Source organism: Vicugna pacos, chromosome 1, assembly GCF_048564905.1.
Source record: "Vicugna pacos chromosome 1, VicPac4, whole genome shotgun sequence".
In the NCBI taxonomy this organism is placed as follows: domain Eukaryota; kingdom Metazoa; phylum Chordata; class Mammalia; order Artiodactyla; family Camelidae; genus Vicugna; species Vicugna pacos.
The window spans coordinates 97,114,664-97,131,608 of record NC_132987.1 but is presented as its reverse complement, the minus strand read 5'-3'; the positions used below and the strand labels follow the sequence as shown (position 1 = coordinate 97,131,608).

At 37.5% G+C, this 16,945-nt stretch overlaps 1 protein-coding gene across 1 annotated transcript in view; it reads right to left on the bottom strand.

Moving 5' to 3' along the window:
* ROBO1 (roundabout guidance receptor 1) overlaps positions 1-16,945 on the bottom strand; it is a 380,724-nt gene that overhangs the window by 16,982 nt on the left and 346,797 nt on the right. The window contains exons 24-26 of the mRNA XM_031672309.2: positions 14,456-14,600; positions 11,277-11,525; positions 2,166-2,572 (exon numbers count right to left, since the gene is read on the bottom strand). Of these exons, the coding sequence (XP_031528169.1) occupies positions 2,166-2,572; positions 11,277-11,525; positions 14,456-14,600 (801 nt within the window). The remainder of the gene's footprint in view (positions 1-2,165; positions 2,573-11,276; positions 11,526-14,455; positions 14,601-16,945) is intronic.

The following is a 16,945-nucleotide window of genomic DNA, read 5'->3' as shown; positions in this document are numbered from 1 at the left end:
GGACAGTATTCACAGGCAATAAATGAATCTGTCAATCACTCAGTGCACTGCTGTGCTCTCAAATCTCTGGCTTCCTTACAGAGACGCTGAATTACAGTGGCACAAAATATTTAATCCAAAATGGCAATGGAGATGCCTGTTGCCATCATGGATTAAATTACTGGTCCTCTACTTGACCTTTGTCATTTTGGTTTCTTGAAATTCCAGAGATACAAATGTAGAACTTTCCGTTGTACAAGAAACTTCAGAGAGAACTAAACAACGTATGTTTTAGCTACAAACAGGAAAAGCCACATATAAAGTCAACACATTTAAATATGCTAACAGAAGCATATTAAATAACAGACATTAATGCATCCAAGTGAGAAGCAATGTGGTTGGATTATTCATTCATATTAACTTCATATGATAAGCAGCACCCTTTCCTGAAAAGAACATTTTAATAGGCAGAGTCCAATGCATGTTTAGTGCATTATAATTATGAGCCAAATGAAAACCAGAAGAACCACTAAACTACAATACAATAAAATATTAAACCAAACTCTCTTTAGCTATGATGAGACTATTACAATTAAAGTTACATATCCATGAAAAGAGAGAATTAGAGCTGAGACTGAACCCATTACTCATTCTATTGTGTAAGGCCATCTACTGCTCATAGGCCCTGAGGCAGAAGGTCGTTTACAGATGAATTTTCAACATTATTTCTCTGTCTCGTTGATTTAATGAACTGAAACACACCCTTAATGCAATCTGAAAGCAGTAGTTTGAGATGCTTAATTTCACTTATTTTTTTACAGAAGATTAAAAAATAAGGAGAAACAAAAGCTATATATAAAGTTAGATGTTATTTAAATTTATTAGGAAAGAGATTTGCATATTTATGTTATTATATTCAGTAGCCACTAGGGGAAAAAAGGAAAGTTGAATATCATAAAATATAGCCCTGGCTGAAATAAATATACATTCTACAATAATAGGTTAAGAGATAATAGACATTTTTTCCTACAACACATTCTTGATAAATAATATATATAAAAAAACTTTACAATGTGAGTTAAAATTTCTCTGAATATATTCTACATTTTTAAGTAATAATGACCAATCCAATATGTGAAAAGAACTTGGAAAACTACCAATATGATAGTTATTAAACTAAAAAACAATAACAATAGCAATTACTGATTTGTTGTGAGTCTTTTCGGTCTCAGAGATTCGCTCTTTCTTGTTGATCACATTATCTTATTCTATTTGTATTTCCTTGGTTACCAGAAATACACACACACCTAACATGTATATGAATGTATGTATGTGTATGTTCCATTCTACAGAAATGAAAACCATGTGATAAATATATAATTTAAATTTAAATTTTTTCTTCTTCATACTATTTTTCTAAATAGAGTTGGGAGTAGGAGATAAGTAAATATGTGTTAAAACATAAGAATGGATATATAGTAATTAAAAAAGGTTACTGGTAATGAAAAGGGAAAATAGAAAAAAAAATTAACATCTGGACTAATCTGCTCTCCAAATTATTAGATTAGCAATGTTTACTTTAAGTGTGGAACATATTTATGGTTGAAAATGTGTGTGTATTACAAACATCTTTATATCTGTCCAATTATATTAGTATTCTAATGGAGGGGGCATGAAGAGAATAGGGGTTAAGGAGAAACAGCCCAGTTTCCAATGGTCGAGTGTGCCCCTTGGATGTATATCTATTTCTCCTAGACAATTTCTAATTAAATGGGATGCAAGAACTACTTCGATGACTTTTATTTTGGTGACTTTTAATAGTTTAAGGGAAAAAACCTGTAACACAAACCATTTCATTGACTACACACGTTCCTAAAGAAATTGTGCATATATTTGCTATGACTATCTTAAAAATGAAGACTTTTCAGGTAGCTTCATTCACGTTATATAGAATTCATTAAAAATAAATAAATAAATAAAAATAAAAGATTCTAAAAAGCCTTGTTAAGAAAAAGAGGATAAGCAAGCTACATCGTATTCTTGGACCTTGGTTTCTTTAGGCAGCCATGAAAGAGAGAGTAATGAGTTGCATTTCATATAGGACATAAGATCATAGGAGATAATCAGCAACTGACCTACACACACTGAGTTCTCTTCTCTCTCCTGGTGAAAAGTGTACGACTTACCAGCCGCATCCTGCATTTGGCGTCGTGCCACTTTCAGACCCGCATACTCTGCTGCCGCTGCGACCGCCTGGGCAAAATCAGCATCGGTGAAAAAAGAGCCGTCAGAAGAACTGACACTGGAGCGTCCGCTGGAGATGTTGTCCTCCTCTGAGGCGGAGCCCCAGCCATTGATCATGGACCCAGTGACAGAGCTCTCCAGGTCCCCAACACTGGAGGCAGGGGTCTGCTCAAGTCCGCGTAACAAAAGCCTTCTGGTCTGCATCTTGGCCACTTCCATGTCGGCTTCGTCTTCTTCCTCTTCTGGCGCATCCGTATCCATATCTGAGACAAGGGGTCCCGAAATGTAGCCGTAAGTGTGTGGTGGGGAAATCGGCCGTGGAGGTGGGGGTGGGCTCACCGGCTGCCGCCTGCGGGAAGATGAAAAAACAGCTATGGCTTAGCTTAGTATTTAAGGCACAAAAGAGTAAGTTAACCAAGAAATTCACAACTACGCCAACTTGGCTTCCATGGGGCTAATCTGTTCAGGAAAAACAACAGGAAATCAGAACATGTCTAAGTCTTATTTTTGAGTTGTAAGAAATTTACCTTAAAACCAGAGGTACTTTTAAGCAAGCTGGGCTACCTTGGGATTCAAGTTTAATAGAATTGTACTCACCTATCCATAAGTCTCCTTATGCTTTATCTTTTGGATTATGTTCAGTTAAAAAGGGGTTAGTAACACATAATTTGACACTGACACCTATGTCTTAAAGCATATGGAACATTACTGACAGCTTATTATTACCAAAGACAGCAGACATCAGTCCTGAAACAGGTTGCTCCATAAATGTATAAACATTCTTTTCCCTTTCCCTTCCTTGCCACTCCTACCACTGCAAGCAAATGGACTCGTTCATTTTGATCATAGAAAGTAGTTTATGGGATTAAAAAATTATACATTGAGCGTATGACTCAATTTCCTTTAGATTTTCTTCCATTAAAAAAAGGCTAAGAGCTAAGAGCAATTTTTCTCCAAATTACTCATTTACAAAGATTATTAGCTATTTTCAAGGCTCTCACTTTTACCATTATTCCACCTATCTGTTTAACAAAATGCTTAAAGGTATTTTTCTTGATGCTCTGGAAATTAAAGGTCAGAGCTGAGGACAAAATAAGGCAGTATCCTATAATTTAAGTTCACAGAGTTACCAGTAACTGGTTTCAACCATCTTTCCACAGATCTGGAGAACATCAGTTAAAAGCAGCCCTTCTCCTAACCTCCAACACCGTCATGCACAGTGCATATAAGATGACTGGGAAGGCAGAGAGTGTTTGGACATTAGTGGAAAGCAAGGTTTGTGGAAAGAAGTTATTCCCAAGGGAGAGGGGTGCTGAGATTAACTCCTAAATTAGGAAAGTGCCTGAAAAAAGGGAACAGACACAGTGATTTCGAGTTGGAGGACCACTTAGTGACTTGCTCAACGGTCTCAGTGATCTCTATACAAGGTCAAAAAGATAATAGAAGGGGAATATCATTTGGAGGGGTCATGACAACACCTCATCAAATTCTGTGCTCCTGAGAGGTAAAGAGGATAGATCACACACAAGCCTGTCAACATAGGCACTAGTGGTGGAGGGTAGGCGAGATTAGGATCTAGAGTCATCTGGTGACGTCTATGGCTGGGAGACTAGGAGAGATACGCCATGAACGCCACAGACTGGTGGTTCACCTGGTGATGTGGCTAAATTGGTCAAGGACTACAAGTGCCTATAAATGCTTCCAGGATGGAGTTCTTAGTCAGTGGAGTAAGTTGGTGACAGTCTCCTTCCCTCACCATTCTCATGATAGAAGACAAGACAGAATAATCACTAGGGCTGCCAAGGAGAAGATCCTCATTTACTTTGCCCTTTTTATGTTCCCTCTTCCTCACCTTGGCACTTAGGAGAATGCACTGGAGAGAGGGAGGAAGGAAGTTAAAAATAGAACACGCCCCCTTACTCTATGACACCATGGCCACAGACACATGCAATTTGCAAAAAAATCTGGAAATGCATGATTATAGTTTTCAAATTAACAGGACTGGGTCTTAAATTAAAAGAAAGCATACAAACAAAACCAGATAAGATGTGGTCATTATTTAACTTAGGGACCTACCATAGAGAGGGAAATAGACATTCATTATAGCACTGTTTTTAGGGTGGTAAGACACTTGTTCAAGGAAAAAAGTTTTGTGTTTTTTATCCCAGTGAATTGAGACACTTCAATAAACATGTTTTATTAACACAAATGGAAAGTATTACAAATGGATGACTATTAAAAATACTACAATTATTTAATCTATTGAGCACTTACTTTGTAGCTAAGTATTTTACAATGTTAAGTCATTTAATTCTCACCACAATTTCCAAGCTACTTATTTTATTATCATTTTAACATATGAGGATATTGAAATTCAGAGGAATTAAGGACCTTGCCAAAGTTCCCACAACTAGTATGTATCAAATTTATAATTTAATCCCACATTCTATTTCCAAGGTCATGGCTTTTCCTCTAGGAATGGTATTATTACACACATATATACATGAATACATACATATATATATGTACATGTATATAATATGCATATATACACACACAGAGTTCTTCAGTATAATGTGTTATTTTTCATTTCCTGGGTGGTTTCTAACACATCTGTGTGTGGCACTAGGATAAATATGAAGCATGTGCGAAAGCTGAAGTTATTTAAGGGATTAAAATGGATAATTGTTCAATGTGGACTGTGTTATACACATAGGAGGGAAACCTTTGTTTAGTTTGGATTGCAATAAAATACCATGCTTAAAAGTCAATTTACAGTCTTTGTCAGCATGCACATTCAAAATACCACAAGCAACTTCTTTTTTAAAGACATGTAAGACTTTTTAGGACAAAAGAGACTATTTGGACCATCAATAAATGGATGCAGAACAGCCAACTTCACAATGAAAGGATGCTGGCATTGTTGTATTCAGATAATTCACATTCTATGGAGCAAAAACATCTTAAATGCGGGCTGGCTTTTAACTACCATCGCCCTGTGCAAGTGATGGGGAAAGACAGAAGAATTTATTCAAACCATCTGTAAATAAGGCAAGCCCAGGGATACATGTGATAAACATGTACAGTTTGAAATATGTAATATATTCTATTTGAAAACAAAAAGCTATTTCAAGATGCTGCACTCAAGTGGGACTTGCCACAAATGAACCTCAACCCCCTCAATTTTTCCCCCTGAGGGGTTTCAATGTCTTCTGAAATAATGTACAAGTATATGACTGCGAATCACAACACTCTAGGCTCCTGCAAAAATGATGCCTTCATAAACATGTTCCACAGAAGACGGGAACAATGCCATTAATTTATGAGAGCTGGTGTTTATATAGTTCACTACATATCATTTACCAGGCAAAAGATGAAAGGGGAAAAATGCATATCTTTGAGATTTTTTTTCCTAAAACTGGTGTAGCTTTGATACTTTGTATAATGAACCATTACCCAGTTTGTAAATAGACAAGATATTTCATTTTCCTGTGCCTTCTTTCTTTTCCTTCCAACTATATCATATTCAGTTCAACTCTGCTAATAAGATAGCAGTAAATTTCCCATTCCAAATATGAACTTTACTTTTCAAGAGTTTTTTTTACTAAATATCAACTACAGAAAACTCACTGGTACCAGACACTTTTGAAAACAACATAGGTAAATATATTTAATTTGCTTTTGTAGTTACTGCCTGAAAAAAGAGAGAAGAAAGATTCCTATTATGTTGGTCATCTAGTTTACCTAGTTTTGGACAGAACTGGAATATCCCAGAAGCTCACCAGAATGCCCAAATTGCAGCATCCATAATAATGCAAGTATGGACTACTTATTTAATTAAAATTGCAATGTTATAATGGCTTTAGGTCAGTAATTTCTTCTTAATATATATCATACTGTTTATATATGCCCATAATCAATAAACATAAAAGTAAAACAGTATTCATTCTTTAAACATTTACTGTGTGCCAACTCTAGGATCTGAGTCTAAAGGAATCACGGGCAACAAGAATTTAGGGAATGGTTTATGGTTTATACTTAAAGACATGGAAGGGTTCAGTTTTAGGGCACACATACTTAATAAAGCTAACTATGTATCAGGACGTGGTAGACTGTAGTTTGCAAGGATGCTCTTAATAGTATCTTCCATCCCAAATGCGATTCTGGGATGAGAACTTGCCATCTCCCCATCAAGAGAGGGAGTTTAGTTCTACATTCCTGAACCTGGTGGACCCTGTAACTCTTCTGACTGTAAAATGTGCCAGTTGTGACTGTAGCTCCTAGCTGGCCTGGCAGCTTTCTTCTCCTGACTTCTTGGAAGGCTGCTGCCATGTAAGACGTTCTACTCCCCTGAGATCCTCATGTTCTGAGAGGACTGGGATACGGTGGAGAGACCCTGGAGGAGGAGACTCCATATGGAGACAGAGAGAGGGTGTGGAGCACTGAGAAATCAGACATATGAGTGAAGAAACTAACTTGGAAGTAGATTTCACGGCCCCAAAGACCAGAAGAAGCCATGTGGATTGGAGGATGCATCGCCCAGGTGAATCCTTTCAGGATTCCTGACTTGTGTGAGTGAAATAAAATGGTTTTAGGTGATGAAGTTTTAGCATAGTTTGCTAGGTAGCAATAGAAACGAGAACTCAGGCACTATGTTAGCAATTCAGCTAAATAAAATAGCTATGTTTCTTGCCTAAAGGGATGTATAGTCCAGTGAAGGAGACAATTAACTGAATATGCAGTGATAATGCAGTAGTCACAAAGCTCCATAACAGAAAATATCCAGGGCTCTCTGGGAACACACAGAACTGGCTCCTACATCAGAGCTGAGACGGGAAGGAAAGATTCTACGGAGAATATCTGCCATTTACTCTTGGATCTAAAGGATACCTAAGTGTTAGCTCCAAAAAAGAGCGGGCATAATGGTGTCCCAGGAAGATGAAATGGCAAGTGGAAAGACCTCAAGGTGGATGAGAGCAGTGGTCATTCCAGGAACTGGAAGAAACTCAGACTGATGGCAACACGAACAGTGAGATGGGGAGTGGCAAAGGGCAAGGACGGGAAGGCATGCAGGGGTCAGACCACAAAGGGCCTTGATTGCTGCATTCAGGAATTTTGCCTTTATTCTAAGGGAAATGAGAAGCCATTGAGAGATTTTAAGCAGTGGAGAGACTTGTTCAGTGTTGAATTTTAGGAAAATGACTCTGCACAGTCTGCAGCGAGAAGATTAGATTGAAGAAGGGACAAGGCTAAAGGCAACAAGACCACTTATGGGCCATTACCATAACACAGGCAAGAGAAAATGGCTGTCAGAAGTTGGAAAGTGCCTTTATATATGAAGACATGTATATTGTGCTGAGTCATATTCAAGCAGTAAAAATCTGCAGGAACAGGTACTTGAAGACACGGGTCTGATGCTCTAGAATGAAATCTGTAGAGAAACAGCTATCTTTAATGAGTGCATCATTAGGGGAGTGGCAGAATGATGAGAAACAGAAATCACTGATGGGGCAGGCATCTGAATAGGTTAAGCGTCTGAGAAGAGGCTTGACTCAAAGACTTAAGTAGACATGAGAATTACAGGATTATGTATAGCATCAAAAAGTTAGACACATACTTAAATGCCCAATATTAGGTAACTGTTAAAATAAATTACAGTATACATCTGTTTAACATGAGTATCTAAATAATAAGTTCTTGGCATGGAAAAATTCCCTGTTCAGTGAAAACTGTAGCTTATAAAATAATATTGGCGTAACACAAATTCAAAGCAATGTGAGTACATGTAGAGATGAAGGATGGAAAAGGTCTTTACTGAGGTCTAAACAGTGACAATTTCTGACTACACATATCATTGTCACTTTTGTATTTTCATTTTGTCTATCTGTATTTTCAAAAATATCTACGATACACATGTAGAATTTACCCTCAGCATAAAGGAGCAGTTATTTGTTTAATGGACTTTCATCTACTTCTCATGAGTGCCCAGTGTTATTTCCAGCAACAATTCTGGAAATACAATTCTTAATACCTTTGTAGACTGAAAATCATACCTTTAAAAAAAAGGCTGAATGTAGTCAAGGAGGATTCTAAGTGTGGATATCCAATGCGTTACCCAATTATAAGTGTTCACTTTGAGTGAACCCCCCCTAAAACAGCAGGGGGTAAGTCAACTCCAAATTCTCCTCCAGGATCAGATCCCATTCATCAGATACTTACTGAAGAAAGCTTTGTGAAACTCAATGACATAAATAAGATATGAGCTATGTGCTCAAAGAGCTTTTAATTTAAATAGGGAAACAGATACAAATAGCCAAGGCTAATGCAACAAGAAAACCTGATTTGTGTGGCAGCAGAGCTGTGAGCAGACCATTGTGAGGATTAAGGAGAAAGATTTGTTGATTTTGCCAGGCAACAAGAGGAAACTCGCACAGGTGGTGCACTTGAACAGCGCTTGGAAAGATGAGAAGTGCTTGCCAGGCAATCAAAGGAACGGCGTGTGTTGAGTGAGGACACTAAGGATTCTGAGAGGCAAGAGGGGCCTGTCCCTCCTGTTACTCTGAGCAGCCCTCTGTGGACTGGAAAGTGGCACTGCCAACTGGATGTTGGTGAGTTTAAGATACATTCAGGGAATTTCAAACAGACTAATTAGAAAAGTGGGTGTGTGGGGGTGGGGTAGGGAAGGAAGAGGTAAGAAAAGGAAAAAGGATTGTAGAAGACTTTGAATACTGGGCTAAAAAGTAAGACCTGACTCTGAATGAGGAGTAACATTACCAGACTTGTGTGTAAAGAAAGATCACGTGGAGAGTGCACGGAAGAGGGGAGAGAGAATAAAAGTAGTGATCAGTTCAAGGATACGGCAGTATTTCAAGGGATAGGGACGGAGGGTCCTCCCTAGCGGCTCTAGGAATGGAAACAGATGAACAAAGTCAAGAGATATTTTGAAGTTAGAAATGAAAGGACTTGGTGAATAATTGAGTTTGGAGAATAGTAGGAAGGTAACAGAAGAAATTAAACAATAAGATAATACAGCTGATTCCGAAAATCACAAAAATATTTTTTGCAGTTTTTGCCTGCTTTATTTTTAATATGTTGGTCAAATAAATAACAGCAATTCTAAACAAGATAGCCTACAGCCAGCAAAGGAGGAAAAGGAGCAAGCCTGAAAGGTCAAGTGCAAAAGCGAATTTGACTTCGGACATGTAGTCTGAGATATCCAAGGGAAAATATCACAATGGTGCTCCAGAAAAAGGCGTGGGGTGGCCAAATCAATCCGAAAGCCATCACAGTATCAGTAACAGCTGGACGAAGTGTAAGGGTGGTAGCATTAAGGGCGAGGACATGACGTCGGAAGCTATTATTTGTTGAATACTTACCCTGCTTTAGATACTTTCTATGCATGATCTCATTTAATTCTCCCGAGAAATTAGAAAACTGTCATCACTGCAGAAAGCTTCAGCGTGATAAAGACGGAGAAGACGGAGATTGACCATTAGGGGGTTACTTTCCTGATGGAAGCAAAATGGTATAAGCCAGAATGCAGTGGGCTGAGGTGTGAACAAGAATCAGGAAGGCAGAAGTGGTCCAACACTCCTAAGGAGCAGGAGAGAAAAAGAGCAAGATAACCAGAGGGGAGACCAGGGAAAGGTGGAAAAGCAGGAGGCTTAACGCGGAAGAGAAAGGATCGAATGAAGAGAATGAGGATGAAAAGTCAAGATAGATAAGCTGATTTTTGATTGTTTTCAAGGAAGGTGAAGAGGATGACATAAGGAACTCAAAATAAGAGATCGCCAGGAAGAAGATACTGGGTATCACTTGTAACACAGAGGAGGATGGCGAGGAAACAGGTAATTTAAAAGAATGAAAAAAAGAATGCTGACGTATTTCAGAGCGAAAAACCTCTATCACTGTCTCATTTTCTCCAAATAAGAGGGACAGAGATGACTGTGATCCTAATAGGGAAAAGAGATGCCTTATTTGTTCTGTCTTCATGGAGTTCCACGGGTTAATAATATTAAATTTAAACATCTGGCAATCCAACTTCCTTGTTGCCACACAGAAGAAAATTTAACCGCTTCCTTCATTTTAGATAGTATAAGTTAAATTTAGAAAATAGTTAATAGACATTGAAAATTCTATTTCAATCTACAGAATTCAAGCAGCATAAACTGGAATTTGTTATTCATTCAAGAATATTGAAGGGAGATCTTCTGAGGCTAATAATATTCTCAGTTTCAAATGATATTAGGAATACAGAAAGTTTTATATATATATATATATATATGTATATAAAATGTGTCAAGGGCAATAAAATAGTACAAACAAAATCATCAACAAAGAGAGAAGTGCTAACATGATGCAGTAATAGCTTTTATGTTGTAGAAGTGACAAGTGAAGGATGTGTGCATAACCAAAGAGTACTGGTTGCTTGGCAATGCTGAATATATAGGTTAAAAAAGTCTAAGACACAAACACACATTCACACACAAACACACAAACACACGCTATTTAGTAGCTTGGACAAAAGGACTGCAACCTAACATCTCAACCAAAACAAAGGCACCTGAGGTCAACACAAAATGAACATACCGAATTCATTCTCCTGTAACATCATAGCTGTGAAAGCACAAATCATTTCGCAGACTTAATTTTAAAAGACAGGATAAAAAATCTGTTTTCCACAGACCAAAGAAGTGATAAAACCACAGAAGGGAAACTAAAATGCAAAACCAACCGTCATCAATAAAATGTTACAAGATTTGAAACCCATATATTTACTACATGATCTCTGTGTGTTTCTGAACGCAATTATCATAAGTGGGTGAGTATTAAGGCACATTATTTTATGGTTGCAAGTTCACTGGGATCAATTAATTTAATGTTCTGATCAACAATATTACTTGATATGTTAATTGCCAGGGCTTACTGTGTGATGATACTGGAAAAAAGCCTCATGTGACCAGAAAATTGCTCCATGTAATAGCATTCTATAAATGCCACTTAGGACTGGAAATTATCTGATTTGTCAGTAAAAAAGGCCAGTGTCAACGTACCTCCTGTCGGGCTGGTGCTGCATGTGGCCGATCTCCTCTGGGCAATCCTGTAACATAGGCTGGAGCTCTTCCTGGGGAGAGGGCGTCAGAGTGGCAGTGGACTGATGGCTGTAAGATACGGCAGCTGGAGAAGACGCTGCTCCCCGCACAGGGGGAGTGGGGCCTCGTTCATCTTCCTCCTCTTCTAGTTCACCTTGTTGCAGATACATCCTTGCTGGTGGCACGGGACATGGCATTTCTTGGTCATAGCTAAAACAAATTAAAAGGACACTTAGATTTACTTCAAGTTACTCAAAGAAACTATTCGTGCAGTGTTCTGGCCACATTAAGAAGATATCATTAAAAAAATAGTTCACTGTCACAAAAGTTTGTGAATTGCTATATATAGCATTTTTTTTCCTCTGAGAGATTATACTTAAATTGGCATGTTATAGGCTCTGAGAAATCATGCAATAAATAAACCTATTTAACATAGTTTAATTTAGTACTCCCCTAGTGTGACTGATACAGTCTATCTCTCCAATTCAATGTGATCTCTAAAGGATGACTCAAAGATCCAAAGATGATATGTGAAACTCTGAGAAAAATTACTCTTGAAAATCCTTTCAGAGGGAGATATATTGAAGATCAACCTTAGTCCAATACAACCCACTTTTCCCCCGAAATTATAATATCACTATTTCTTCAGTTGAGCACAAAATGAAGTATATTGTTGGCTTGCATTTAGGATGGTGGATGAAAAACACAATAAATAAAATGATCAATAAACAATAAAATGCTCCCTTTACTCCTCTGCTAGAGCTGTGTGGAAGCTCTAAAAGGATTTGGGAAATATTCATTCCTTTCCCTTTTCTCCTCCCTCAGGGCATATGGTTATTAATCATAATGGCAGTAACTTAATGCATTATATAAATTGTGTTCACATCACCCCCTCTCTTGTTCACTCTCCACTACTTGCCCTGTTTACCAGACCTCAGAAAAGCTGATGCTCACCTATAAGGTGATTCCTTTGTATCTTCTTTCACTGTACTAATCCCACCATCTTCCTCCTCTTTGACACTTTCCCCTGTGTTTCCTATGTGTCTTGTAGGCATCTTGACATTCCTCTCTCTCTCCTACTTCAAATTCTTCCCCAGTTCATTTCTATTCTATTTCTGAAATATCTCTAGAATCTATTCCTTTTTCTCCATCCTCATATTGCTTCTAAAATTACTTTATTATAATATGCATCAGTCTCTGATTATTCCCTTGCTTTAAAGTAATAAAAGTCTCTTGAATTGCCCAGAGAATAAAATACAGGTACCTAAACAAGGCATTCAATTATCTATATAATCTGGCTCATACCTGCCTTCTCAGCTTCCTCTCCCTCCCAACCATGTGATCCATGTTAGTTCTCTAGGAGCCCATATCTCTCTGTGGTCTCAATGTCCATAAAACCTCTCCTCTTGGTTAAGAACCTTCTCATTTGTCAAGATCAAGAACAAAAGCATCAGATGAGGAAACCTTCATTCTTCCCAGTTAGAATCGGTTTTTCCCTTTGGGGCACAGTTGCATCCCTTATTGGTTTTGTTAAAATATATCCATTTATTTTATTTTATTCCTTTTCTTGGTGGACTAAAATAGCAGTAAGTGTTGTTAATATAGCCTAGAAAATGAATATTTAAAAATACAGTCAATCCTGATTATTTGCACATTCCATATTTGCAAATTCACTTACATGCTAAAAAAAAAAATAAAATTGTGACCCAAAGTCAATACCTGTAGCACTTTTTTTGTCATTCATAGACACATGCAGAGAAGCCAAAAACGTGAGTCACCTGATGCACCCATTTCTGGCAGCGGTAAAACAAGACGACACTTGGCCTTGCTTGTTTCAGCTCTCAGACTGTAAAAGAGCATCCTTTGCATGGTCTATATAGTGCCATGCGTTCTCTCTCTCGTTCTTCCTTTTACTTTACGCTGGTGAGTCCCCTGTTTAAAATGACCCCCATGTGTGGTGCTTTAGGGCTGTCTAGTATTCCTAAGGGCAAAAAGGCTGTGATGTGACTTAATGGAGAAAATACGTGTATTAGATAAGCTTTGTTCAGGAATGACTCACAGTGCTGCTGGCTGTAAGTTCGGTGTGAATGAATCAACAATACATATTAAATAAGGTGTCTTTAAACAAAAACATACATAAAACAAGGTTATGTATGGATCAGCTGACAAAAATGTAACCAGAGGCTTGCAGGAACCTAACCCTGCCTCTGTCCTTGGGGCGATGGCTCAGTATTTGCTAGTTCAGTGACTGGAAAATAAAAGTTCAGGGACTTTGTTTCCTGGTATAGTTGTAACTGTAAAACTGTTTTTTGTTTTGTTTCTGTGGAGAATGAATACAATGTCTTTATTTCTACTATAGTCATTAAAAAGACTGTATGTTCAAGTAGATTCTGTATTTTGTGTGCTAATTCTCCATGTCAAATGAGTTCTCCTTCTTTCACACTAGTGAAGCCTCTATTTTGTTTTGTTGGGAGGTGCTGTGTCCAGTTCTCCAGAATCTGGAGTGAGGAAGAAGCACACTCACTCTCTAATTGCTGTTATGTGGGTTCTTTATACTTACGAAATCTTTGTGAGAGACAATTCAGTAAAGTCTAAATTTCTACAGGTTTTGGCAAAATGTGATAATATCTCAGCACAAACAGTTTTTAGGATACTGGAGCTGTTTGTATAAATCCAAATAATTATTTTATGAAAATTCAGAGATGTGAAACAGAAGTTCCGATATTTGAAAACAACAAAATCATATATGTATTATGACCTATATGTGATCTCATATATATTCTTACCTATCCATGATCACATATGTAAATTAAATGCATATAATGTAAGCTATTTGTAAGTATAAATATGTAAACTGTGTGTATGTGTATATGTGAGTGTGTGTGTGTGTGTCTGTGTATTCATCATTCACAATTCTTAGTTCCAAAAGAAGCTTCCAAGGCACAAATTCCTTTTTGGGGGCAACATTGAGGAAGGTCTTTAAGTCCTGCTGATCCGTCAGTATTGTTTTATTCAGAGACAAATATTTGTGGACCTTAGGAATCAGGTGGCTCCCCTTGGTGATGCAGTTTAACAATAACTTAATATGGGTTTATGGAATCATCGTATTGCGCTTACATCCGTTCTGAAAGTCCGCTTACCTTTCATCTACAGAGATACTGTACTCCTCGCTGTTGCTGTGAGGAGGAGGATGCGCTGGGGGAGGAGGAAGCAGGTCTGCCCAGTTCATGCCACCTTGTTTTGGTACCTTGGGTGTCCGTGCCCCTTTCTTATGTCCTTGACTCCCTTGAAAAGAAATAAAAGGCAAGTCTTTACCTCTGGCTTTTAAATGTTTTCTATTATCCACAGGTTAATTATTTTCTGTAAAGATGATCTCATAATTCATATATAAACACACTTTTGTCCATTAATTTTACACAGAACTTTGTACAATATGACACAAAATACTGCCAAGTTTAACAGCAAAATAAACAGTGAAAAAGCAATAAAATCATAAATGAATTTTACAAGTCATATCATTAATAGTGATCTTCTTACAGCAATTAATTGCATTATGGATTATCATCTAAAACAAATGAGCTGTAGACATATTTTCTGAAGTGCCTTTCTATTATTTAATTGCTGGAACCTAAAATACAATATGATACAGATACGATCTATTACATTTCCACTGTTGCATTAAATCACTGAATATATATAATTTGTACTTGTCCACTGAAATGTTTTAGGCACAATGAAATTACTACTTTTCGTCAGAATGGCAGGTGCAGATGAAAATAACTGCTGGAAGAACTGATATATCCAACAACAAAAGGAGCAGAAAAGATTTTTTAAAAGGAACAGAAGTGTTTTTAGCTACTGTTTCTGTAAAATTATGGCTTCGAGTGAAATAATGTTGCTTGAACATTCTTAGAAGTTTAAAATAGTTCAATTATTCAAGTTCCCCAATATTCTGATATTAGATTTGGCATATTCTTTAAACATAGGCAGCTGCACATTTTGGTGTACTCATCTTAAAATAATTTTAAGTCAAAAGATATTTTGGGATAAAATGGTCTTTATCCTTCTCCTCCAATATGATACATTTTAGTTTCTTATATAAATTATAGACAGTGAGTCTATAATTATTTTTCTCATATGATCCCTTAAATTCAGTGAATTATGTTGGTCTTTTTTTTTTTTTTTAAACCTTTCTGAAACAGCTCCAAGTTACATGGTGCATGAAACAGGTCTTAGTATATTCAATAAGCCTTCTTTTTTTAAAGTCACTTGGGAATTTTCAGATGGCAGTGTTTGTTAAGCCAGATGTTCCTGCACTGCTATGTTACTGCACCAAGTGTGGGCTGAGGGATAGGCTGTTATTAATAAATTCTGATTGTCAGGCCTCTGCTTGTGGGTCTCCTTTCTCTCCTCTTCCACTCAGTTGCCATGTATTAGAACGGTTATGCCTGTACAGGGAGCTGACTACGCGCAGCGCCTTCCCCCTGACTTCCTGGCACACATCTACCATAGTAACTCCACCCATCCCGAAAGGCCGAACATCACAAATCTCTTCTAGACGCCACTTAATTGCTTCATTCTCTCCTCTAATTACCACCAGATTCCACATCTTTGTATCTCTTTACCATATATTCACAGAATACCAAATAATAAATTGCAGCAGAGCATCGGTGTCTATGGATCTAAGCTGAGGGATGGAGAAAGTCAACTGAATATTAATAACCTAGAATCATGTTTTTCCATTAAGACTTCTTTTTAAGTGGCTAAGAATTCAAAGAAGAAATGGCATGAGATGTCAAATATGAAAATATTTTATATAGTTTACCCAAGACAACAACCTTGAATTTTTTCTCTTAATTCATGGTTTATTTACTTTTAAAAAGGAAAAACAAAAAGGTTATTTGATAAGATTCGATTGTTTAAAAAAAATGAAACATGCAGTAGAATAAGAGTAGAGCTATTTCTAAGCTCCGTTAATTCAAATAGGAACAATTTCAACCAATGACAAAACACAGTTTAGAAAATGACAGATCAGCATGCTTTAGTCAAGGGACGATGGTAAAATGCAAATACCACATTCATTACAGAAGATGGGGTAGAGACGCTTGGCTAAAAGTACCTAGCAGCAACTTTAATCCAGCTGCCGGGAAGTAATGTTTCTACCCTCCCCCGAGAAACCAACTAGAGTCAAGATCAATTGGTTTTGTTCTCATTGTGGTGTGACTTGCCACATGTTAGTTCTAATAATGAACCGCCTTTAATTAGAAAAACAGGACTTAAGTACCAGCAGGCGCCCATCTGCAGCCCCTACCAGGAAAACAGCTGGCAAACAGCTGCAACAGCAGGAAGACCACAGGGAAGAGGCCTCAACGTGGCTTTCGAGGCACTTACAGACTGGAGTTGGGAGGCTGCTTTACAAGGTTTTAGAACAAGAACTGAGTAAGGGATAGTAGAGAGATTTTAAGCTGAGGTAGTTTCCAGTTGTACCTAAACCTCATGATAGTCTCTGTTAGGTTTCTGATTCTGTCCAAGTGTACTCAAATTTTATATGCTTTCACAGCCTTCCTTCAAATGGTAACGTATTTAGATTAACTATATGCCCAATATTTTTTGTTATGTTTTTGCTGAGG